Source organism: Microcebus murinus, chromosome 31, assembly GCF_040939455.1.
Source record: "Microcebus murinus isolate Inina chromosome 31, M.murinus_Inina_mat1.0, whole genome shotgun sequence".
In the NCBI taxonomy this organism is placed as follows: domain Eukaryota; kingdom Metazoa; phylum Chordata; class Mammalia; order Primates; family Cheirogaleidae; genus Microcebus; species Microcebus murinus.
The window spans coordinates 2,191,700-2,218,404 of NC_134134.1; the positions used below are offsets into that span (position 1 = coordinate 2,191,700).

Genomic DNA, 26,705 nt, shown 5'->3' on the forward strand with positions numbered 1-26,705 from the left:
CCTACATCAGCCCCATCCTCCCCTACATCACCCAACTCTCCAAGGCATGCTACAGAAAAGTGGCAAAAGCCTACAGCACCTGGTATTCCCAGGCGGTCTCCCATCCAAGTACTAATCTGTCCTGACCCTGCTTAGCTTTCAAATCAGATCAGATGGGTCACATCAAGGGTGGTATGGTGGTAGTTGGTGGTGAGTATTGTTGGATGCCTCAAGAAACCTTGTTGCTAGGCATCCCTGCCAACCCAGTGGCCCATAAACCCCCCTGCCTCCCAGCACTAACCCTGGGCCTCAGTAGTGTCTGCTTGTTCATGTTTGTGACATTACAGCATGAGGAGCAGACTTTGGAACTCAGGCTGATGGCCAGGGCATAGCAGGCAGCAGCTGAGGATGTCAGTTCTGCCTTGAAGCATGAGGTCTGACCTGCCAAGTCTCAAATGGGCAAAGTACTGGCTTCCTGTCTCACCACCAGAGTGCCACCAGCAGATAGCAATTATAGAAACGGGTATAATTATCTTTATTCAGACAGTCAAGCTGAAAGACAAGACTCTTATTGCCAGGGGGTTGAAGTCCCAGACCTTGATGCATCCCTTCCTGCTCATTTCCTGTGTCTTGTGGGGTTGCTGATGTTCACTGTGGTTGAGGGTGTTGATCTGGTGAGCATGCTGGGAGATTCCACTCCAAAGAGGGCCTGAGGGAACTGGCTGCATCTCACCCCTTGTATTAAAGTGGAAGGAATATGTAGGTTTCCACGCAGCAATTCCTGCCAGGTTTGGCAGTACAGTGTAAGCATGCAACAAAAGAGTATACTATAAAGTGAGTTTGAAAAATAAAAATACAATCAGTAACAAATTGAATGGGAAATGTGGAGCCTATATAAACAAAATACAAGAGCATTCTTCAAATATATGAACAAAGACTTAAACACATAGAGAGTTCTATCTTGTTCTTGTAGGGATACAAAATCAATACTATAAAGAGGTCCTTTGTCCTTTGTGCCTTCAACATGGCATTGGATCTCATAATAGATTCTGTCAGCTTTTTAAAACCTAGCAATGATTTTGCAAAATGCACATGGAAGAACAAGCTTATAAGTATAGCCAAAATTCCAGTGGGAAGCACACAATGAGGTTTTCTTCACCCATAAGAAGTTAAAACACTTAAAAATGTTCTGTACTTAAAGCAGGGTGGTGTTGATGAAAGTAGACAGATCAGGACAGCAGAAAACCCCCACACCTACCAAAGTGCATCAGAAACATTAAGCAGTAAAAAAATACCACCTTTACCAAATCTGAAATGTTAAAATGTTTGTCATTGTACAGTTTCCAATTTTGAATATGATATACATTATTCATAAATGGAGATAACATTTATTTTTCCTTTTTTTCTGAGACAGAGTCTCACTGTGTGGCCCGGGCTAGAGTGCTGTGGCATCAGCCTCACTCACATCAGCCTCCAACATCTGGGCTCAAGGGATCCTCCTGCCTCAGCCTCCTGAGTAGCTGGGAGTACAGGCATTCACCTCTATGCCTGGCAAATTTTTTTGTATGTATTTTTACTTGTCCAACTAATTTCTTTCTATTTTTTTTAGTAGAAACAGGGTCTCACTCTTGCTCAGGCTTCCCTTAAACTCCTGTCCTTGAGCGATCCTCCTGCTTCAGCTTCCCAGGGTGCTGGGATGACATTTTTGAGCCACCGCACCCAACATGGATATAACCTACCATGTTTCCCCAAAAATCAGACAGGATCTTTTATTTATTTTCCCTCAAGAAGACAACCGAGGGCTTATTTTCAGGGTATGTGTTTTTTTTTAAGCAAGGTGCAACCATCTCCATGGATTCAAATAGAGTGAAGTCGTCTTCTTCTAGAACATCCTCCTCACTCTCCAAACCCCGGATCCCATCCTGAATGTCTTCTGACTCTGTTTCCTTTAGAACCATCTAGAACCCATGTCTCCTGTCTAGCCACAGAGCTTTAAGGGGGCAGATGAGAAGGGCTGCTCTTCCTCTGTCCGCCCCCCAGCGACACGCATGGGTTGTGCAGATGTGCTGTGTAGCCACACCCACCACTAGGGCTGATTTTCGGGGTGGGGCGTCTATGGTGCGTGTGCTTACACATCCTGCAGGTGCTTATTGTATGGGGTCGGGTGACTTTCGAGGAAACACAGTATATACAAGGTTAAATGGGAACATCCTCCGGGAAGCACCAGAGAGAAAGCCCTGATTGCCGCCATTAGTGGGTGGGATCCCATTATATGTCAGTCAGGGCTCCGAAGGGTGTGGCCTGGAGCTCTACCCAATCAGAAATCTTGGTGCGGGAACTGTCCAATCAGGCACGCAGTCGGAGGGCGAGACTTCCGGGACCTGGCCCAGTCTTTTTCTCCTTCCAGTCCTCCAAGTTCCGGTTTGTCGTCTGTGTGTTCAGTTCTTCTTTGCTTTGCAGAACTCAGGTGACCCTCTGCTTCTGCCGCCCTCTCACCTGTGGATTTATCTGCAGGAAGGATCCCTGGGCACCACGGAAGTGAGAAAATGGTGAGTGTGCATGGCGGCTGTGCTTAGGGGGTTTGAAACTCATCAGAACTGGCTGGGGCAGGTCCCCGGTTTCCCGCCGGTCCAGAGTCTGCAGACATGAGGATGCACCAGCCCAGCTTTGCCCTCAGGCCATGCGGCTGAGAGCTGGGTTCCTCCGGGTGGTTCCAAGGTGCAGCCCTGTGTCTCCCCTAGCTTGTGCAGGGACTATGGCAGGGTCATCAGGGAAGGCTTTCGACTGGGGTGCGGGGTTCATGCGTGGGAGGAGCTGTAGGCCCTGTGGTCCCCGTCCCTCCCCTCTGGTGTTAAAATTACTCTAAGGCACCCCTTGAAGACACAATAGAGGTCAGGCACAGAGGTTCACGCCTGTCATTTCAGCACTCTGGGAGGCCCAGGAGGGAGCAGCACTGGAGGTGGGGAGTTTGAGACCAGCCTGAGCAAGAGTGAGGCCCTGTGTCTACTAAAAATAGAAAAAAATTAGCTGGAAAATTAAATATGTATGTATACACACACACACACACACACACACACACACATATATATATATATATGTATGTATATATATAATATTAACCAGGTGTGATGGCACATGCCTGTACTCCTAACTACTTGAGAGTCTGAGGCAGGAGGATCGCTTGAGTCCAGGAGTTGGAGGTTGCTGTGAGTGAGGCTGACACCACGGCACTCTAGCCCTGGGTGACAGAGCGAGACTCTGTCTAAAAAAAAAAAAAAGACATGATAGAGTTTATTAGACCAAAGAGAGATTTATGGATCAGAGACCAATCTTCCATGGTTTGTATCTGGGGTCCACCAGGGGGGCTTGAAGCAAAGACTTTCAGATAGATAAGGACAAAAGACTATTTGTTTTGAGGGCTTAAGTGTATTCCTCTGCATTTAGCAGTTGTTGCACACGTTACAAGACAGTAAATATAAAGACAATAGAAAAATCCCTGCAAACTACAGTCCACCTTTCCTTTGTCTATCTGTTCCATCTGATTATATTTAGCTTTTATTCTGTACCATTTTCTTTCTTATTTATTTATTTATTGAAACAGAGTCTTGCTCTGTCACCCAGGACAGGGTGCCATGGCATTAGCCTAGCTCACAGCAACCTCTACCTCCTGGGCTCAAGCAATCCTCCTGCCTCAGCCTCCCTAGTTGCTGGCACTACAGGCATGGGCCACCGTGCCTGGCCAATTTTTCCTATATAGTTTTAGTTGGCCAATTAATTTCTTTCTATTTTAGTAGAGCTGGGGTCTCACTCTTACTCAGGCTGGTCTCGAACTCCTGACCTTGAGCGATCCACCTGCCTCAGCCTCCCAGAGTACTAGTGCTAGGTGAGCCACCACACCCAGCCTTACATTTTTCTTTTAAAATCATGATAGTTAAAAGAACAAGGTGGGCCAGGTGTGGCAGCTCAGGCCTGTAATCCCAGGACTCTGGGAAGCTGAGGCAGACGGATTGCTGAAGGTCAAGAGTTGAAAACCAGCATGAGCAAGAGTGACCTCGTCTATACTACGAATATAAAGGAATTATTTGGTTAACGAAAAATGTGTATAGAGAAAATTAGCTGAGGATGGTGTGCATGCCTGAGGTCCCAGGTACTCAGGAGGTTGAGTCAGGAGGATCGCTTGATCCCAGGAGTTGGAGGTTGCTGTGAGTGAGGCTGATGCCACAGCACTCTAGCCTGGGTGACAGAGCAAGGCACTGTGAGAAAGAAAGAAAGAGAGAAAGAAAGAAAGAAAGAGAGAGAGAGAGAGAGAGAGAGAAGGAAGGAAGGAAGGAAGGAAGGAAGGAAGGAAGGAAGGAAGGAAGGAAGGAAGGAAGGAAGGAAAGAAGGAAGGAAGGAAGGAAGGAAGGAAGGAAGGAAGGAAGGAAGGAAGGAAAGAACGAAAGAACGAAAGAAAGAACGAAAGAACGAAAGAACGAAAGAAAGAAAGAAAGAAAGAAAGAAAGAAAGAAAGAAAGAAAGAAAAAAAAGAATGAAAGAAAGAAAGAAAAAGGAAACAGGGTGGGCCCATCACCTAAATTCTGGAAATTATGGGGACTTTAGTATTCACCTCCCAGGGTATTATGAGAATTAACTCCCAAACTTGGAACTTTCCAGTACTGTAACACAGTGATCCACCAGTTATGGCGAGTTGTAGAATTATTTTATTATGTGTTACAATGTAGTAATCTGAAATTCACAAAAAAATGCAATGTAATTGAATCATCCCCAAACCATACTCCAACTCCCCAGTGTGGGGGAAAATTGTCTTCCTTGAAAATGGTCCCAGGTACCTGTAATAAGGTTGGGGACCACTGATGCAACATACTTGTGAACACATCCTACATGCTCAGGAAATGTAGCATTAAGGCATGGCTCATGTTGTTTTCGAAATGCAGACTTATTCAGACACCGCCGTTTTCTCTAGCCTCTGTAATCTTTTAGTAGAATGCCATGTTTCAGGCTGGCAATTGGTGGTCTTCACTTTGGACCAAAAGTATTTTTGTCATAAGAGTGTTGGGTGTGATGCTCTCTATGTGCTGTTCTTGCTGTCTATAGCTGAGTGCTTCTCATAGTGGGTCTAGGAGAAGCAACGTCAGCATTCACAGGGGACTTTTTCAGGAAGCCAATTCATGGACCCTTGGATGAATTCCTTGGCTCTAGGATCACATTACTTAGAGTGGGCTCCAGATTACCAAATGATTTGTAGGCACATTCTAAGAGATTCTCCCTCCAGGCACCATCACCTGTGCCCTCTCCTACAGAGTGTCCATTGGTCTAGGTGGGACCATGGATGTGATTTTAATGAAGTGCCCACATGGTGCTAAGTTGCAGCTAGGGGAAAATACAAGGGCTCTGAGATATATCCACGAGACTTGAATTCACACATTGTTCCAAAGGAAGGCCACAGGCCCTGCTCTGCTTGTATTTTATAAGGACAGGTCTGTGTGGTCCATATATCCACTCCTGTGCAAAAATTGCTGATGACTGTGGGAGGGAAGGGGAGCTGAGAGTAGGAAAGAAAAGACTCAAATTTTGATATTTATGTAGGAGTTTGACGCTCCTTACTCTCTCTTGTAATAAAGGACAAGGCAGTGTCAATTTTTTCTGCACTTCATGGTCTTTTTGCTCTGGGTGCGGAAGTATCAGGGGGAAGGGTTGTGCTGACACCTTTAGATGCATACTCTCAAGATGCAAGGGTGAATTTTCCAGATAATCTTAACACAGAAGGAATTTCAGAGAAGGAAGCAGACAAAGAAATGGCTGGTTCTCAGGTGAATGTGTCCCAGGTCAGTGGCTGTATTCACTTTTCCTCTCGGAATGTCATGTTCAGACTTTGCAAACTTGAATTTTTCTCCTTTGATTTCTGTACCTAATCTGTTCATCTCAACTGCTTTTTTTCCCCTTTTTCTTAAAGATAGTCAAGAATCTCTGAAAAATTCTTTTTGTCTATATACTAGAGCCTTCTTTCCATCCAGGCTTCTTGTAGGCTATCAACAATTGTCACCATACTTTTATAACCTCCAATATTAAAAATATTCCCTTTGTAGCTGTTGAACATCTTGGAAGCAGAATCTTGGATGCCCAAGATTACTATTAGATATGAGTTCAGTCTCTAGGATATCAGTGAAGACGGGTAACATGTACCATTTAGGTTTTATCTACATGCTCCGTCAGTTCGGTGTAAAATAAGATTAATAGAATACACATTAATTGTTCAGAATAAATCAGAACATTCTGAGAAAAAGAATAATTAGAAGAGACTTCCTCTGTAGGATACTAAAGAAAGACTATTTAAATACCTCATTAGAGATTACAGAACAAAATAGATATCAGTAGCTTGAACTTTGCATAAAACTGATGTTCAGGATTAGATTCAGACTATAATTTACTTTTTTCCTTTGGCTAAAAATATCAAAATATCACAGCAGTGGTGGTATGTCTGTGTGCATTGACACCTGATACTAATTTGTTGTATTATAGTTGACATTAATTTTATTCACTTGGCTAACGTGTTTTCTATCATTTTTCTAGTATAGAGTTAATTATTTTTTTTCTTAATTATTAAATACCTTGGGTAGTTTTACCTAATCATGGGCATAAACCATCACATTTTATCTGGAAGCTCCCGTTTTCTTTTTAGATTCCCTTTGCATATAACCTGCTTTGGAAAATAAAGGCTCTCATCTTTCTTTCCTGGTTAGATGAACTGAGATAAAGGCAGGCTCTGCTGCTTTCCAATTGTTTGAAAAATATTCCCGTTTGGCCAGAAGCGTTGATGTCACTGCTGAGCTTGTTAGAAATTCAGCAACTCAACTTCGCCCCAGATATTTGAAATGAAAATCTATTTTAATAGGATTTGTAGTTCATTGTTGTACATATTGAAATCTTTGTAACACTGAAGAAGTATTAATACCATGTAATTGAACATGACTTTTCTATCTGAAAAATATACATGACTTGTGCTGTATGATATAAATATAGTACTCAAAAATATAAATGCCTGTGTTGGTAACTTGAATTTTATACCTTATCTGTCAAAAAACTATAATATCTACATGAGTTTTGTGGACCTTATGTCATCGTCTCTCCCCAGAGTCAGATAACACATTAGAGAATATTTCTGTGTTAAAAATTGTCGTTTTGAATAATTCCAGTTACTCATATGAGTCAGAACCAGTTCTCTTTACTCTGTTATTTCACCAGCAGTGAAATCTCCACATGACCACTTGGTAAATATGTGTTTCATTTTGTTTTGTTTTTCAGGGACTGTTGACATTCAGGGATGTGGCCATAGAATTCTCTCTGGAGGAGTGGGCATGTCTTGACAATGCTCAGCGGAATTTCTATAGGGATGTGATGTTAGAGAACTACAGAAATTTAGTGTTTGTGGGTAAAGATAATCTCAATACATAATTTTTATTCCCCACTAAGAATTTTATATTCTACTTATGCAGAATTTTTCTGGGATTTTCTGCTTTGCATGAGTGAAGTTCAGATGTTTGTTTCCAAGGAAAAATTGAAATTTCTTGGTATAGGAAAGAAAATCTTCAATCTTTTTTATCTTGACATTAATCTTTCTCTTTCTTGAACTGATCAGTATCTTTCACTCTTCGTTAGTGATAATTCCAAAAATTTGGTGGCATAAGATTTTGTTGCTCACTGTTTACAATCCAATTTCCACCACCAATATTTGATTCCACAAGTATTGGGTAATGGAGCTAAGGACCCCCCAAATTTTAAGTACTTTCTAAATATTATAAAGTGTCTGTCAGGCATTAGTGTTTTGGGATTAATTTTGTTTTAGGGTCTTCTGTACTGTTCCCGTTTCTCTACTGAGCACAGTACACCATTGGTAATGGAAGAATCTCAAAAATGTCATGTCACTTTTCTTCAAATAAAACAGGTCTTGTTGCCTCTAAGCCAGACCTGATCACCTGTCTGGAGCAAAGAACAGAGCCCTGGAAAGTGAAGACAAATGAGACAGTCGCCAAACACCCAGGTAGGTGGCAGTGAATGAAGCAGGTGACGGACAGGAGAGAGGTCCAAAGGTCAAGGAGGAAGCCAGACCTTGAAAAGTGGTTTGCAAAACTCTGCTTCCATGGTTCTGGCAAGCCTGAGTTTCCTTATTTTAATCTTTGAAACAGGCTTCCCTGTCCCTTACCGTTAAATTATCTAAGGACTTTATTTCTCTTCAGTGTAGTTAATTTAAGGTTAGAGTGAGAACAAAAGCCCTGCTCATGGTTTATAAGGGACTGCACGTACTGACTGCTTTCCATTCCATTGCAGACATGGAAATATGTGTGTATATTTAATAAAATCTATGGTAAAGCATTTTTTTTTTTGAGACAGAGTGTCACTCTGTCAACCTGAGTAGAGTGCAATGGCATCTTTGAAGCTCACTGCAGCCTCAAAGTCTTGGGCTCAAGTGATCCTCCTGCCTCAGCCTCCCGAGTAGTTAGAACTATAGGCATGTTCCACAGTCTCTGGCTAATTTTTCTATTTTCAGTAGAGACGGGGTCTTGCTCTTGCTCAGACTGTTCTTGAACTCCTGAGCTCAAGCGATCCTCCCCCCTTGGCCTCCCAGAGTGCTAGGATTACAGGTGTGAGGCATCACACCTGTCTACAAACCATTTTTTAATTTCTCTGCATTTATTGCATCACGTCTGAAATGTGTGAGTGTCGTGGTGATATTGGTATTTGGGACAGAAATCCCAGGATGACCACAAGCAGATGTATGTTTTCTGCTTTATGATTTGTTATCCTTTGTGAAAGGATTAAATGTTGTTTCTACAGAAATTCATACTTATTATCAGAACACTTAGTATTGCCCTAAATCTAGGGAAATATATTGTTATTTTACTTCAAAATTGTGTTTTTACTGTGAATATTGTGAATTTAAATGTGTTTCTACAGAAATTCATACTTATTATCAGAACACTTAGTATCTCCCTAAATCTAGGGTAATATATTGTTATTTTACTTCAAAATTGTGTTTTTATTGTGAATATTGTGAATTTAAATGTGTTTCTATAGAAATTCTTTTTTTTTTCTTTTTTTTTCTTGTTTATATAAGTGGATTTTTAATGTATGAAATTCTTACTTATTATGAGAACACTTAGCATTTTTATTGTTACTTCATTTCAAAATTGTGTTTTTATTGTGAACTCTGATTAATGATTTAACTCTATGTGCCCAAATTTCTCACTTTTAATATAGTGTAATGTATCTACTCCCTACATTTCTTAAAAATGTTTGGGGCTCTTAGAACAGTGCTGAGCGTGCATTAAACTTCTAGTTTGTATTTTTACTCACTCTGATTTTATCATTTTCTCTTCTTTAGTCTGATGCTTACTGGGGCTGTGTCATTCACAGGTTTATATGTGTGTATATATGTGTTTGTGTGTGTCATGAATTTTCTTTACAAATAAGAATATCATAACTATATAATTATTATGGATAATGTAAGGATTTGATGTGTTTATATGTTTTGAAATGATTAACATAACCAAGTTAGTGAAAATATATATGACCTCACAGTTACTTATTCTTTTTTGTATGTGTTGTCAGAATACTTATGGTCTATACTCAGCAAATTTTCAGATGCAAAACATTATTATCTATAGACACCATGGTGTAGATTAGGTCTGTGACACTTTTGGATCTTGTAACTTAATGTTTGTGCCCTTGAAAAACATCTATGCTTTTTTTTTGAGACAGAGTCTCCCTTTGTTGCCCAGGCTAGATTGAGTGACTTGGCATCAGCCCAGCTCACAGCAACCTCAATCTCCTGGGCTCAAGCAATCCTCCTGCCTCAGCCTCCCAAGTAGCTGGGACCACAGTCATGCACCACCATCCCTGGCTAATTTTTTGTATATATATTTTTAGTTGGTTTATTAGTTACTTTTGATTTTTTTAGTAGAGTTGGGATCTCGCTCAGGCAGGTTTCAAACTCCTGACCTCAAGCAATCCACCCACCTCGGCCTCCCAGAATGCCAGGATTACAGGCGTGAGCCACCGCACCCAGCCTAGGGTAGTTTCCTTGACGTCAGTTTATTGTGTGTTTGATTTCACCTAGGTATTATAATTTTATATGACATTACAACTCTCTGCATACACTTTAAGTCAATATGTGGTTCAATGAAAACAGGCGTCCTCAAACTACGGCCCGCGGGCCATGTGTGGGTGTTTTTGCCCATTTTTTTTTTATTTCAAAATAAGATATGTGCAGTGTGCATAGCAATTTGTTCATAGTTTTTTTTAAACTATAGTCCTGCCCTCCAATAGTCTGAGGGACAGTGAACTGGTCCCCTGTTTTTTTTTTATTAATTAATTAATTAATTTAATTAATTTATTTTGTTTCAGCATATTATGGTGGTACAATTGGTAAGGTTACGTATACAGCCCATGCCCTGTCTCCCCCCTCAAATCAGAGCCTAAAGCGTGACCATCCCCAAAACGTTGCACATCTCACTCATTGTGTTTGTATATGCCCATCCCGTCTTCCCCCCTTCCATCTGCCCGACACCCGATAAATGTTATTCCTATATGTCCACTGAATTGTTGATCCGTTAATACCAATTTGCTGGTGAGTACCTGTGGTGCTTCCTTTCCCATTCTTGAGTTACTTCACTTAGTAGAATGGGTTTCAGCTCAACCCAGGATAATACAAGAGGTGCTATATCACCATTGTTTCTTAAAGCTGAGTAGTACTCCATGGTATACATATACCGCCATTTTATTAATCCACTCATGAATTGGTTGTTTCCACAACTTTGCAATTGTGAATTGTGCTGCTATAAACATTCGAGTGCAGGTGTCTTTTTTCATAAAGTGACTTTTGATCTTTTGGGTAGACGCCCAGTAGTGGAATTGCTGGATCAAATGGTAAATCTACTTGTATCACTTTGAGGTATCTCCATATTGCTTTCCACAGAGGTTGAACTAGTTTGCAGTCCCACCAGCAGTGTAGGAGTGTTCCTCTCTCTCTGCATCCATGCCAGCATTTATTTTGGGGGGACTTTTTGATAAAGGCCATTCTCACTGGAGTTAAGTGATATCTCATTGTGGTTTTGATTTGCATTTCCCTGATAATTAGAGGTGTTGAGCACTTTTTCATGTTTGTTGGCCATTATTCTGTCTACTTTTGAGAATTTTCTGTTCATATCCTTTTCCCATTTTTTGATAGGGTTGTTTGATTTTTTTTCTTGCTGATTTTCCTGAGTTGTAAATAGATTCTATTTATCAGCCCTTTATTGGATGTGTAGCTTGCTAAATTTTTCTCCCATTCTGCGGGTTGTCTGTTTGCTGTCTTGACAGTTTATTTGGCTGTGCAGAAGCTTTTTACTTTGATTAGTCCCATTTATTTATTTTTGTTGCTGCTGTGATTGTCTTTGGAGTCTTCTTCATAAATTCTTTGCCTAGGCCAATGTCTAGAAGAGTATTTCCAATGTTTTCCTGTAGAATTCCAATAGTTTCATACCTAATGATGAACTCTGTTACCCAGCGTGAGTTGATTTTTGTGAGAGGTGAAAGGTGTGGGTCCTGTTTCAGTCTTCTACATGTGTCTATCCAGTTTTCCCAGCACCAGTTATTGAATAAGAATTCTTTTCCCCAATGTATGTTTTTGTCTGCTTTGTCAAAGATTAATTGGCTATATGAGGATGGTTTTATATCTGGGTTCTTTGTTCTGTTGCACTGGTCAATGTCTCTGTTCTTGTGCCAATACCATGCTCTTTTAATGACTATAGCCTTATAGTGTAGTTTGAAATCTGGTAAATTGATACCTCCTATTTTGTTTTTATTGCCTAGGATTGATTTTGCTATACGGGATCTTCTCTGGTTCCATACAAAACGTAAAACTATTTTTTCTATATCTGTGAAAAATGATGATGATGTTTTAATAGGGATTGCATTGGCTCTCTAGGTCACTTTGGGTAGTATTGACATTTTAACAATGTTGATTCTGCCAACCCATGAGCATGGTATTTTCTTCTTTCTACCTGTTTACATCCTCTGCTATTTCTTTCTTCAGTGTTTCATCGTTCTCCCTGTAGAGGTCTTTTACCTCCTTAGTTAAATATATTCCAAGGTACTTCATTTTCTTTGTTGCTATTTGGAATGGAATTGAGTCTTTGATTTGGTTCTCACTTGTACTGTTGTTGGCGTATATGAATGCCTCTGATTTCTGTGTATTGATTTTTTTATCCTAAGACTTTACCAAATTCTTTTATCAGTTCAAGGAGTCTTTTGGTTGAATCCTTGGGGTTTTCTATGTATAATATCATGTCATCAGCAAAGAATGAGAGTTTGATCTCTTCTGCTTCCATTTGGACGCCCTTAATTCTGCTTTCTTATCTGATTGCTGTATTGAGGAATTCCAGCACTATGTTGAAAAGGAGTGGAGATAGTGGGCATCCTTGTCTTGTTCCAGTTATAAGTGGGAATGCTTTCAATTTTTCTCCATTCATTGTGATATTGCCTGTGGGTTTGTCATATATGGCTTGTATCATTTTTAGGTAAGCCTATGCCTATTTTGTTGAGCGTTCTTATCATAAAAGTGTGTGGAATTTTGTCAAATGCTTTTTCTGCATTTATTGAAGGATCATGTCGTCTTTGTTTTTGCTTTTTTTTTTACATGGTGAATTACATTTATAGATTTGCGTATGTTGAACCATCCCTGCATCCCTGGGATGAAGCCCACTTTCTTGTGATGGATTACTTTCTTGACAAGCACCTGGATTACATTGGCTAGGATTTTGTTGAGAATTTTTGTGTCTATATTCATAACGGATATTGGTCTGCAGTTTTATTTTTGTTGCGTCTTTCCTGGTATTTGTATCAGAGTTATGTTCACTTCATAAAATGTGTTGAGGAGGATTCCATCCTTCTTGATCTTGTGAAATAATTTTTGCAGCATAGGCACCAATTCTTCTTTGTAGGTGTGGTAAAATTTGGCTGTGAAATCATCTGGTCTAGGACTTCTCTTTTTAGGAAGGTTTTTTTTATTGCTGTTTCCATTTCAGTACTTGATATTGGTCTGTTCAGGAATTCTATTTCTTCCTGGTTGAGCCTAGGGAGGCTGTGTGTTTCTAAGAAATTGTCCATTTCCTCCACATTTTCCAGTTTGTGTGCATAGAGGTTTTTGTAGTATTCATAAACGATATCTTGTATCTCCATGGCATCAGTTGTAATTTCTCCTTTATTCCTGATGGAGTTTATTAGAGATTTTTCTTTTCTGCTTTTGGTTTGTCTAGCCAAAGGTGTGTCAATTTTGTTTATTTTTTCAAAGAACCAACTTTTTGGGTTTTTTTCCATATAGTTTCCCTATTGTCAATTTCGTTTAGTTCTGATTTGATCTAATGATTTCACTTCTTCTGCTGATTTTGGGGTCAGTCTGTTCTTTTTTCAGCTCTTTGAGATGATGCATTAGGTTGTCTGTTTGTGATCTTTTTGACTTTTGAATATAGGCATTTATGGAAATAAACTTTCATCTCAGGACTACCCTAGCTGTGTCCCACAGGTTTGGGTAACTTGTGTCTCCTTTGTCATTTAGTTCAAAGAATCCTTTGATTTCCATCTTGATTTCCCGGTTTATGAAGTGATCATTGAGCAGAAGGTTGTTTAGTTTCCATGACTTTGTGTAGAAATGAGAACTCCTGTGAGGATTGATTTCTACATTTTTTCCATTGTGGTCTGAAAAAATACATGGTATAATTTCTATTTTTTTAAATTGTGGGAGACATGTTTTGTGTCCTAGGATATGGTCACTCTTAGAGAATGGCCTATGAGCTGATGAGAAGAGTGTATATTCTGTGGTTTTGGGGTAGAATGTCCTGTAAATGTCAGTCACGACCATTTGTTCTAGAGTTCTGTTTTAGTCAATTATTTCTCTGTTGATTTTCTGTTTGGAGGATCTGTCCTGTGCTGTCAGTGGGGTGTCAAAGTCTCCGACTATTATGGTGTTGTTGTTTATCCATTTGTTTGGATCAAGTAGAGTTTGCTTTATGAATCTGGGTGCACCAAGGTTGGGTGTATATATATTTAGAGCTGTTATGTCTTCTTGTTGACCTGTACCCTTCAACATTATATAGTGACCTTCTTTCTCTTTTATTACTTTTGTTGAGTTAAAAATAAGTTTTCTGTAATTAGCACCACCACGCCAGCTTTCTTTTGGCTTTTGTTTGCTTGAAATATTGTTCTCCACCCCTTTACCTTTAATCTAACTGCATCCTTGCAGGTTAGATGTGTTTCCTGAATGCAGCAGATACTTGGCTTGTATTTTTTGATCCATTTGGCCAGCCTATGTCTCTTGAGTGGGGAGTTCAAGCTATTTACATTTATTGAGATGACTAATGGGTGGGGGCAGATTTCTGTTCATTATATTGGGTTGAACTTGGTTCCTTTGTTTCCTCTCTTGAGCCATTGTGGTATCTGGGCTTTGGTCTTTAGCTTTGAGTAGATTTACATTCGTGAGTGTTTATTGTGCTGATCCTTGGGTAACACTGTTTTGAGTACTTCTTAAAGGGCTGGTTTTGTCTTGGTGAATTCCCTCAGACTTTGCTTATCTGAGAATGTCTTGATTTCTCCTTCATATACAAAACTTACTTTTACAGGGAATAAGATTCTAGGCTGGGCATTGTTCTGTTTCAGAAGAGTGAGAATGGTACCCCAGTCTCTCCTTGCTTGTAAAGTTTCAGAAGAGAAGTCTGGAGTTATTTGGATCACTTTTCCTTTGTATTTTACTTGCTTCTTTCATCTTACAGCTCATAGAAGGGCCTCTGTAGTTGATATTTTGGTCGGTCTGATGACTGCATGTTGTGACGTCTTCCTGTTTGCATTGAATCTCCCAGGGGTCCTCAGAGCTTCTTGAACTTGTATCTGAAGATTTTTAGAAAGGCCTGGGAAATTTTCCTCTATTATATCTTCTAATAGCTTTTCCAACCCTTGAGTGTTGTCTTCGTCCCCTTCTAGTAACCCTGTGACCCTCACATTAGGTTTCTTCACATAATCTCACATCTCTCCTAGGCTTTACTCTTTTGTTTTGTTTCTCTGTTCTATGTCTGTAACTGGTTTATTTACTTAGAAGGTGTCATCTTCAATCTCTGAAATTTCCTTCTGTTTGTTCTACCCTGTTCTTGAGGCTTTCCACTGTGTTTCGTAGTTCTCTGAATTGATTCTTCATTTACAGGTGTTTCGTTAGATTTTTCTTCAGTGTTTCTATTTCTTTAGTGAGTTTTTGTTCCCAGTCCTGGAGTCTTTTTGTGTTTTCTTTGTGTTGGTTGTCCCAATGTTCTAGCAAGTCATTGAATTTTCCTACGATCCACATTGGAAATTCTTTTTTTGTCATTTTAGAGGTCTGATTTTGATTATTGCCCATATCTAAGGGTCCGTTGCTCCTCTTTGGGGGTGTGCTTTCCGTTTTGTTCCTCACATTTCCAGAGTTCCTTCACTAATTTCTTCCCATCTGGATCAGTTGTTGCTTCTTGCCTTTAGGTTTTCGTTTGGATACTGACACACCCTGTTTAGTCTCTGAGTCAGTAGGGGGTGTCTGTGGATGAGATTCAACCACATCGTGTGTGATGGATCAGGAGGTGCCATGAAGAGGGTGTGCAGGGTGTCCTCCCTGTCAGCAGGTGGTGCTTGCTTGGAGGAGCAGGCTACACTGTTGTTTTTGGGTGTTGTATCCAGCTCTTGTTCCAATAGAAAGGCACTCCAGTGCCTCAGGTGGTGGGTCGGTCCCTGGGACTTCTGGATGTGTCCTCATTCTCCCCCTCAGTGGGGACTGATCTTGGAGTGAGTCTGGGCAGAGCTGGGTTGGGTCAGCCTGCCCTCAGGCACCACCAATGCCATCAACAGGGGTGAAAGTTCTGTTCTCTGCTTCCTGTAAAAGCTGTCAGGGAGGGGCACTCTGGGCTGGTGTTGGCAGGTCTCTCCTACCACTGGGGAGCCCACCAGCAGTCTGAGATGCAAGGGAGGGGAAAGTTAGCAGTTCAACCTACCCTTGCCGCTGGTCTTTAGGCTACTCAGGAGGTCTCTGCTTCCAGTTCTCCTCCACAACCTCCTCCCATGGGGTCTCTGGTAGTCTCTGGTACCCCTCCTTCCAACCCTCGCCGGCTGTATACTTGTCTGCTTGCTTCTTCTTATTTGTCGTAGAGCCTGTCTTTTCTGTAGAGACAGTCTGCCTGGCAATGTTTCTCATCCACCATCTTGCCTGATCCCCAAAATTCTAAATGAAGAACTACCGTTTGATCCAGCAATCCCACAATCTGTAATCTACCCAATGTAAAAACGTCATCTTAAAATAAAGAGATCTTGACTTGAATGTTTATAGCCTAAAGATTTACAATTGCAAAGATGGGGAAACAACCTCGGTACTTACTAATACATACATATAAATATATGTATAAATACATATAAAAATTAGTGTATGTATACCATGGAGTACTGCTGAGTCTCAAAAAATCAGTGGTTAAATAACGCTTATATTATCCTGGATTGTGTTGGAGCCCATTCTTTGAATTAAAGTATCACAAGAATGGAAAAGCAAGCACCACGCATACTCATATTGTTGCCAATTGATCAACACCTACGTGAACAAATGGAAATAAAATTCAGCAGGTATTGGGCAGTAGGAAGTGGGTGTAGGCATTGGGAAAATTGACACCTAATGGGTGTGGTGCACACAATCTATGCATGGGCACAGTTTTAGATCCAATCAGTCAGTGCAAAAGCAATATATGTAATCTAAATGATTTACTCCCATAATATTTCTAAATTAAGAAAAAGAAACAGTTTTGTCAAATGTAAGAAAGTTTTGAAAAACTTCATAACTGTGTATCTCCTTCAGATATAATTTTTATTTTAATTATTGTAAAACCACAAAAATGACAACCTGATTTACATTTAATTATTCACATCAGTCTCTTTAAATATATGTCCATCATTATGCAATATATCTCTAGAATATATGTATTGTGTGAAACTAAAATTTAATACACGTGAGAAAACTACCCATTTTCCCCCCTTGCCTAAGTGCTGATAAACTCCATTACATTTTCTGTTTCTCGGGGTGTAACTGGTTTAGAAATATCATACAAGTATAATCATAAAACATCTGATTTATTGTAACTGACATTTCATTAAGCATAATGTCATCAAGGTTTATCTCTACTGTGGACATTATTAGATTATCTGGGTTTTTAAACCTGAGAACTAATCTATTATTTCCAAATTTCTACTTGTATTTGTCCTTTTGTTTAGTAAGGACAGTTTGGGTTGCTTGCATCTACCAGCTTTTGTCAATAATGGTGAAAAAATATATGGGTTTGAAGATACCTCTTTAGTTTACAACATATGCAAGTGTTTATATTTGTGTTTCTCTCTGATTCATTCATGCAAGAGTCTGTCTTTCTGCCAGTGGAAAACTTCATTGACCACTGTAGGATTTTTTTTTAATATGGGGAACTGTGGGTACCTATAGCACTCTTTTTCTTTTTGATGATTGTTCAGATCTTTGCAGTCTCTTGAGATTTCATATTATTTTGGGGATTGCTGTTTCTATTTTTGAAACAAAATAAAATTGAGACTTTGAAAGGAATTGCATTTAACGTGTAGATCACTTTGGACATCTTCACAACATCAGGTCTTCTTCCCTTGAACAAGAACATGTTCAAGAGTGTGTTGTTTATCTTCATATATTTGTGAGTTTTCCTGTGTTTCTTGTGTTATTTATTTACAATTTCATTCAATTCTGGTCAAAATTTAAAGTGTGTGTAAAATTTCAATTTTCTAAAATGGGTTACGACTTGTTTTGTGGCTGAAAAGGTAGTTTTTTAGGAAGAATGATATATGAGCTATCAAGATTGTATATTCTACTATTATTCTATAGAGTGTTCTCTGTGAATCTGTGAGGTGTCATTGCTCTAGAGTGTTTTCTAATCTTCTGTTTTCTTATTAATAATTTGACTGGCTTTATTATTATTGAAAGTGGAATATCAAAGTATCCTATTATTTTGCAGTTCATATCTTCAATTATGTCAATGCTTTTTTTTACATATCTTTGAGAAACTTGATGTGAGGTAAAAATAGATGTCATATATATGTATTATTTTCATAGGTTCTCAGTGAATGACCTCTTTTTATAGTAAATGTCCTTGTTTGTCTCTTGTGGCAGTTTTGACTTAAAGTATATTTTATAAACCATAACATTTTCACTTCAAATGTAATGTGCTGAATATAATTTTGAATTCCACTGCTCTTATATGCTTAAGGTTTTCATGGTATATCTTATGTCCTGCCAGTGTTAGTATATTGTTTTCACCAGGCATGAAGTCAAGTCTCTTTAGAGAGATTATAGTTGGGCTATTTAATCCCTTTATTTAACTTTGTCTTCTGACCAGAGATACTAGTACATAAATATTTCCATAATTTACTCAAAGGGAAGGGCTTACAATTACCCTAATGTTAATTATTTTATATACCTATTGTCACTATTTTTTCTTTCTTTCCTCTCCATTTGTCCTGCATTGTGCCTCACTGATTTTTAATGACATATCTTTTTTCTTTGCTCATCTTCCTTTGTGTATTTCTAAGAACATTTTCCTGATGTTCACTATGAGAATTTCCTAAAATGTTTTGAAGTCACAACATATGTTAAACTAGTAACTACTTCACTTCAGTTGCATACAAAATTTTTAACCTTTACATTTGCCCCCAACTTTACAATATCGATGTCAGTAATTATGTATTTTCATATTGTATAAAAATTAACATGTTTATTTCCAAATGAGGCTATATAAAAAAAAAAAATTAACATGCAGTAATGATGGCTTTTATTTTCTCTTTCAAATTTTATAGCATAATTAAATGCTTTTACACTATGATTATAATACTGCAGAATTGTATTTTTGATATGTGAATATCTTTCCTTGAGGGTGAGGTAGTTGTCATGGAAGATAGAAGCCAGCCTTTGGAAAGGCCATCAAAAAAGAGATCTTTGGACACATGTGTCAATAGTTATATTCTCTTTTCACAGGGAATCCAAGAGATGGGATTTTACTACTAAAGTGATGGCTCTATATCAGAGGGGAGGAAGGGCTTTGGTGGGTAAATGTCACAAGCTTTCCCTCCACTTCCATATGGTTGTTGATGTCATTCTCAACTAGGGTGTTATGAATTCATAGCCGTTATGATTTCTCAAAAAGTCATGTTTGCAAGTATATTTTTAAGGTCATACCTCTGATGGAAGTGAGATCATGGTATTCTGTTGTGCTTTCTTGCTAATGTGCTTGGTATAGTCATATATATTCAAATTGTGAAGTATATTCACTTGAGTCTAGTTAGTGAGATATTTTGTTATTTTTCTTTCTTTCAGAACTGTCTTCCCATTGCACCCAAGACCTATTGCCAGGGCAGAGCATAAAAGATTCATCTCAGAAATCAATAATGAGACTATATGGAACCTGTAGCCCTGAAAATGTACACTTACGAAAAGCCAGGGAGTGTGTGGGTGAGTGTAAGAGGCAGAAAGTATGTTACGATGGTCTTACCCAGTGTTTGTCCAATACCGATAGGAAAAAGGTCAAATGCTATAAATGCATAAAAGTCTTTACCAAATCTTCAAATCTCAATATACATAAGATAGAACATACTGGTGAGAAAAGATTCAAATGTAATGAATTTGGCAAGATGATAAACCACAGCTCAGAACCTTCTGGACATAGGAAAATTCATACCAGAGAGAAACCTTACAAGTGTGAAGAATGTGGAAAAGACTTTAAGTGTTCCTCCAAACTTACTATACATAAGAGAATTCACACTGGAGAGAAACCCTACCAATGTGAAGAATGTGGGAAGGCCTTTACCCAGCTTGATGGAGTCAATCGACATAAAAAAATTCATAGAGGAGAGAAACCATACAAATGTGAGGAATGTGGCAAAGCCTTTATCAGGCTAAGTGACCTCACTGGACATAAAAGAATTCATAGAGGAGAGAAACCATACAAATGTGAGGAATGTGGGAAAGCCTTTACCTGGCTCAACAAGCTCACTCAACATAAAATAATTCACACTGGAGAGAAACCATACAAATGTGAGAAATGTGGCAAAGCCTTTATCTGGCTAAGTAACCTCACTGTGCATAAAAGAATTCATACTGGAGAGAAACCATACAAATGTGACGAATGTGGGAAAGCCTTTACCTGGTACACACACTTTACTCAACATAAAAGAATTCATACTGGAGAGAAACCATACAAATGTGAGGAATGTGGCAAAACCTTTATCTGGCTTAAAGACCTCACTGGACATAAAAGAATTCACACTGGAGAGAAACCATACAAATGTGAGGAATGTGGGAAAGCCTTTACCTGGTGCACACAGCTTAATGAACATAAAATAATTCATAGCGGAGAGAAACCTTACAAATGTGAAGAATGTGGCAAAGCCTTTACCAGGTGCACATACCTTACTCTACATAAAAGAATTCATACAGGAGAGAAACCCTACAAATGTGAGGAATGTGGCAAAGCCTTTATCTGGCTTAATGACCTCACTGGACATAAAAGAATTCACACTGGAGAGAAACCATACAAATGTGAGGAATGTGGGAAAGCCTTTACCTGGTGCACACAGCTTAATGAACATAAAATAATTCACAGCGGAGAGAAACCTTACAAATGTGAAGAATGTGGCAAAACCTTTACCAGGTGCGTATACCTTACTCAACATAAAAGAATTCATACAGGAGAGAAACCCTACAAATGTGAGGAATGTGGCAAAGCCTTTACCTGGTGCACACACCTTACTCAACATAAAAGAATTCACACAGGAGAGAAACCCTACAAATGTGAGGAATGTGGCAAACGCTTTACCCAGTTGTCAACCCTTACTCAACATAAAAGAATTCATACTAGAGGGAAACCCTAAACATGTGTAGAATGTGGCAAAGCCTTTATTCGCCTCAGAGACCTCACTCTACATAAATGAATCCATACAGGAGAGAAACCATACAAATGTGAGGAATGTGGCAAAGCATTTTCCCAGTGCTCACCCCTTAATCTACATAAAAGAATTCATATCAGAGAAAAATTCTACAAATATGAAAATTGTGGCAAAGTCTTTAATAACTGCTCACATCTTATTCCACATCAAAGAAATCATACTAGATAAAAACGAGATAAATATAATGAGTATGTAAGTGCTTTACCAAAGTATTAGCCTTAAAATGCACAACAGTACTTATACTTAAAGTAAAAAAAATAATAATGTAGACTGCTGAGAATACCTTTAGTTATAACAGAGATCTTACTGGACATGGGAGAACTTACACTGAAAGAAATGCTCCAATATCTTCTCAAATATTGCTCAACATCACCAAAATTTTAAGAGATAGAAACCCTACAAATATAATGAATGTGAAAAAATATTTATGCAAAAGATATACCTTTAAGAAAAACAAACAATTGCTACTTAAAACTACCTTAATACATTTCAGAATGCAATTACTGAAGAATCAAGTCTAAACATATATCAGAGGACTCACAGTGCAATACACTAATGCACTAACACGTTCACACATTTTTTTAAACCAGATTGTTGATTATAGAGAACAACCCAGTTAAAATAGTTGATTTATTTGTATGTCAGCTTTAAAAAAGACAGAGATTTTGTGAGAGTTATAATTACATGTAAAATATACTTTGTGGTCAGGATTTGGTGAAAATGTAATAAAGTATATATTTTTTTGCTATTTTTCACAAGCAAATACTGATATTATTCAACTTTAAATACAATTGATGGTATGCTTTCATTCTTAGCATGTATGTGAATGTGTGTGGTTAATGATAGCTGCATCACATCTTTGTTAGAAGTCTTTCTGTATTAAGTAGGCATTATTCATATACTTTTCCATGGGAAATTAAAAACACTGACATGTAAGATTTATGAAATGAAGAGGTACTATGGAGTTATCTTATAAAAAACAGTATTTCAAGTGATGTATGATGTAGGTATATAGAGTAATATTCTCATTATGATCAGAATGAAAAAATTACAATATTAGAAATAACTTGTTTTACTATTGCACATTATGATAATAAAATAGAATGTAATTTGGAATATTTTTAGATTACATGTAAACTTAATTTGTTTCATTAAATTAAAAATGTTTTTACTGTTTCCAATATGTTGTTGATTGAATAAAGTGCTATTTTGCCAACAACATTAACCTATCCTATGTTACTCAAAGTTGGAGGAAATCGATTGTAAAAATGTACTGTCGGGCTACACAATACAAAGACATCATTTTTGATCCTTTTATCAGTTGCTCTACTTTGAAGAATACTGTTCCCAAAGCTTTTTTTCATTACGTTTATAATTACATTGTTACTGTAATGCTTATAATAAATATTTTGCACTTATCAAAAAGCCATACATCTCTGAACACAGAATGAGTAGTTGTTACATTCTATCCTGCATTTTTCTTTCAACATGCAACCTGCCTGGCCAGTGAAACAAAAATAAGCATGTTTTCTATTTATATTGAATCAGATATACAAATACATCATGGTTAAGATGAACTATAGTTGTAGTATATTTACAGAGTAAGTAATTATGTTTGTTTGAATGTGGATGTATGCCTATTTTGAACAGAAAAGAAGAATATTAGAAAAAATGGGTAATTTCAAAAGTGTTGAGAATTTACTAGCAAACTAGAAACTTCAAAGATTCTGAAAGGAAATATTTTGTTCGCTTTATGTTGAATTAATTGTTTAAAACCCTAAAGCTTCTGAATCGGAACCTGCCCATGCCAGTGCTCTGTTCTTATATCCTTATTACTCATGCTAGGTCTACTATGTTATTTTATTATTTCAAAGTTCATTAAATATAGCTTGTATGACCTGATCTGCAATTGCAACAAGGATTGTTATAAAACTTAGTGGTGCTCATAAAATTACCTGAAGGTATGAGTAATTCCGCAGTGTAGTAATTTCATTTTACTTATTACATTCTATATTTTCATTTTAATTTGGGAAGCATATTGAAAGCACCTTTTTGGTTACTGTTTCTTTTACTTTTGGTGATCGAACCAATTGATTTATTGACATTATCAGGCTACTTTGTTCAGGTAAACACTAAGAAGGATTTATAAATTATGTGTTAGATATGTAACAGTGTTAGATATGTAACAGATGCTTCATAAATAGCAGTCAATATTTCTGTGGGAGTGAGCTTGTGGCTCCAGAGAAGAGATTGAAAATGTCCAGGGTAAAAAAATCACTGATTATACATGTGGAGTGAAGGGACCTACAGAACAACCAACTCTCAGAATTTATAAGTGGAAGTTCTGCTGCTTTCATTTCATAATTATTTCTAATTTTGGTCCATTTTTGTCTTCATTCCCTTCTACAACTGTATCTAAGCCATTCTTGTTTCTGCCTGTGCTTGGGCTACAATATTCTCACTATTGTATTCACCCCCAGCTAGTTCACATAGTACTTTAAAAGTTCTGATGAGAAGTGTAGAGTTTTTTTTAATTTGGAGGAAACAAATTAACTAGAGAGCTTGAGACCATTTATAGGCTATACATACAGCATTCTGATTATTTAATTAAGATTAGAGAAATTCAGCATCCTAAGGTTAAATTTAGAGCCTTAAAGTACAAAGAAAGAAAATCAATTTTTAGTGCCAGAGGATTAAATCCAGAATGCAGTGTTGTTTGCTTTGTAAAAGCAAAATGTTATTACATCCTAACATATAATATCATAAATATGAAAATAATTACAATAAGTAAAGCATTAATTAGTGTGTGATGCATATGGTAAATACTATATACAGAAAAATGAGAATTTGGCATTCTCTTAATAGAGAGTTTAGGTAAATAAATAAGTTTGAATATAATTTTCTGTGAATTACTTATAGTACAACATAGGCATCCATCTAGAATCTACTTATGAGTATGTATTTTCATTGTTAGAATATAATAGAATGATTTCTGTGTATTGAAAATAATTGGAATCTTTATCTGAAATTTGAATCTTAGATAATTTATTTTACATGACTCTATCTTCTTTCATTTTAATGAGTGCAGTGTGCAACACACAGTTTTCATTTTTAGTCATCTAACTGTGGCCAACAGTTTGGTCACTGACTCTCGGAATCTCAGGGATTATGGCAGTTTTTGATTGAAAATTTCGTCAGTGATTTGGGATGCAATCCAAATTCTGTTTTCTGTTCTCACAGTGGCCAGAGGTAGGATAGTCAGCACCACATACCTCTTTAGTGTCTTCTATACCATAATAATCAGCACGAGGAAGTTACAGGCATCTTTATCTTCAAATAAAATCGTCTAAGCCCCTTTCATGTTCTGTGCTGGATTATGAATCTGTTGGTAATTATCAGAGTTTCCTTGCTTATGATTGACAAATGAAATGACAAAAACAGCACTAAAATGTTATATTTTTGATACAGTTCAGCTAAGCTCATGACAAAGATCCAGGCTCAGTATTTGGAACAATGCTATACTTCAAAGATTTTACTGATTTGTTCTTGTAATTGACAGATAACATTATTTGTATTTATCATGTAAAATGTGATGTTTTGAAGTACATACACACACACACAAACACTGTCTAATGCTTAGTCTAGCTAATTAGCAGATGCTTTACTTCCCATATTTATCATGTTTGTGGTGAAGAACACTTATCATTGACTCTCTCAGCATATTTTAAAAATACATCATCATTAAGTATAGTAAGCATGCTGTATACAGTATATCTCTTGAATTTTTTCTTTCTACCCAGCAGAAATAATGTATCCTTTAAAAGACATCCCCCCCATTGTACACTTTCCTAAAACCGCAGTGCTGTGGCCTATTTGCAGGATGGAGGACGAACACAGAACACAGAAGAAAACACAGAGACACATACAAAGATGGTTGACTTGAGTGCTAATACACCGGGTAAGTTATATTTTTATACTCTAAAAAATTGAAGTTACTTCCTTGTACATTACCACCCAGGCATTGCAGCAATGGCCATAAATTCTGGAACACATAGCCTTAAGGACACAGATGTCCCCTGACTCAAGGTTTCCAGGTGGTTGCTCTAGGCACCAGGCATAGATCACGCATCAAGATTAGCAAGGATGGGCAAGGCAGCCACAGGGAGCATTTCTCGCCCCCAGTTTCTCTTAGGCTGATCCCCTGCAGCTGTGCCTGGCTTAGGTCACCCCTCCCTTGAGGGGTCTTATCCATCATTGAGTAGCCATCCATTTTTAAGGGGCTTAAGCAGCCTTCAGAGGAACAATGTGTTTATCATGTGGCCTCCAGACCCCCACTGCCTTGGGGCTGGGCAGCTCTTAATTACTTGCAGCTCAGGTCCTTTGTTATGCCTCTAGGCAACACCTTGTTTATCACAGAGACCCTGTCCGGAACACATTACTTTCAAACACTCTGAGTAGAGCCCGTACATTACTCACTAAATTTAATTCTTAAACTAGGAATATATAATGTCAGTCCCCTACATCTCCCCCGATTTTATTTAATTTTGAAGGTGAACACACTGGAACACGGCCATGACATTTTATTTTTGCTGTTGCTGAGTTGCTTGCCTTTTTTGCCAGCACCTGTAGATTAAGAGCAAAAAACATAATACAAGGAGGAGAACACCCAAATTATTCCCAATACTACTGAGCATCGTTTTTAATGAAGCCAAAGGATAGGCCTGTGACAATCAACTGGCCAGGCCAGAAAAGAACTCCTCATTATTAAAATCTGGCAGATTGTCCTGAAAAGCAGAGGTGATTTCCTGTACTAATTTTTGGAGGTCACCAGTTAGGTTTTGGCCTCCATTTAACAATTTTCATAATAACATCCAATGTTGACTACTATTGAAAGGAATAGGAGTGACACAAAAACAGGAAGAATTCCAATCACAATGGAAAAAATATTGAGTTGTCAAAACCTGAATTTGGTCTCCCAGCCACTGAACTGTATTCTGCATCTGAATAATTTCACCTTCCAGGTGAGTATCAATTTCTTGCTGATATTTCCATAATTTATGTGAAACATCATGCCACTTAGGAACAAAATCAGCTGTTTGCACAGAAAGGTGTAATGCAACCCCAGCAATAGCAACTGAGGAAGCAACAGCTATTAAGCCAACTACTGCCATGATTATCAGACCAATGACTCTTTTTATTCTACAAGCCAGAGGAGTTATTTTATTTAAAAGAGTGGTGACCAGGACTGAATCGCCCCACGGTCGAGATAGGTTGACAGGCAACCATATCTCTGTACGAGCCTTGAGAAAATACAGACTATGTAAGGATTTGTTAAAAGTAGCCCATGAAGTGAAGTTTATACAAGTAAATAGGGCACAATTACCAGGAAAGTCAGCTTTCCTGCAGACTGATTCCAATAAACAGTTCCCATGAGTAAAAGATAAGGATAAGGAATGCATGCCAGTAAAGTTTTAGAATGGCGATGGTGGAGGTGTCTGACAAATGGTGATGTCTTAGGAGCCCCCAGGAGAGTTCTCAGAAAATCAGCAATATGACATGTTTAACTTTCCACTGAAAATCCAAATCTAAAACAATGAAACATAGACATGAAAATGGCGGGATTTACCATATGTAGAGAGACATATTCATATGCGTTTAACTATAAAGCCAGATATTTTGGGGAACAG

At 38.1% G+C, this 26,705-nt stretch overlaps 2 protein-coding genes across 2 annotated transcripts in view; both read left to right on the top strand.

Moving 5' to 3' along the window:
• Positions 1-26,705, top strand: part of LOC109730340 (uncharacterized) — a 140,139-nt gene that overhangs the window by 44,879 nt on the left and 68,555 nt on the right. The window lies entirely within an intron of this gene.
• LOC105863293 (uncharacterized) lies at positions 2,492-26,451 on the top strand. The gene is given in 6 exon segments (XM_075998848.1): positions 2,492-2,528; positions 7,282-7,408; positions 7,922-8,017; positions 19,391-21,059; positions 24,879-24,976; positions 26,099-26,451. Coding segments are annotated over 6 exon segments (2,346 nt in total). The 5' UTR covers positions 2,492-2,525.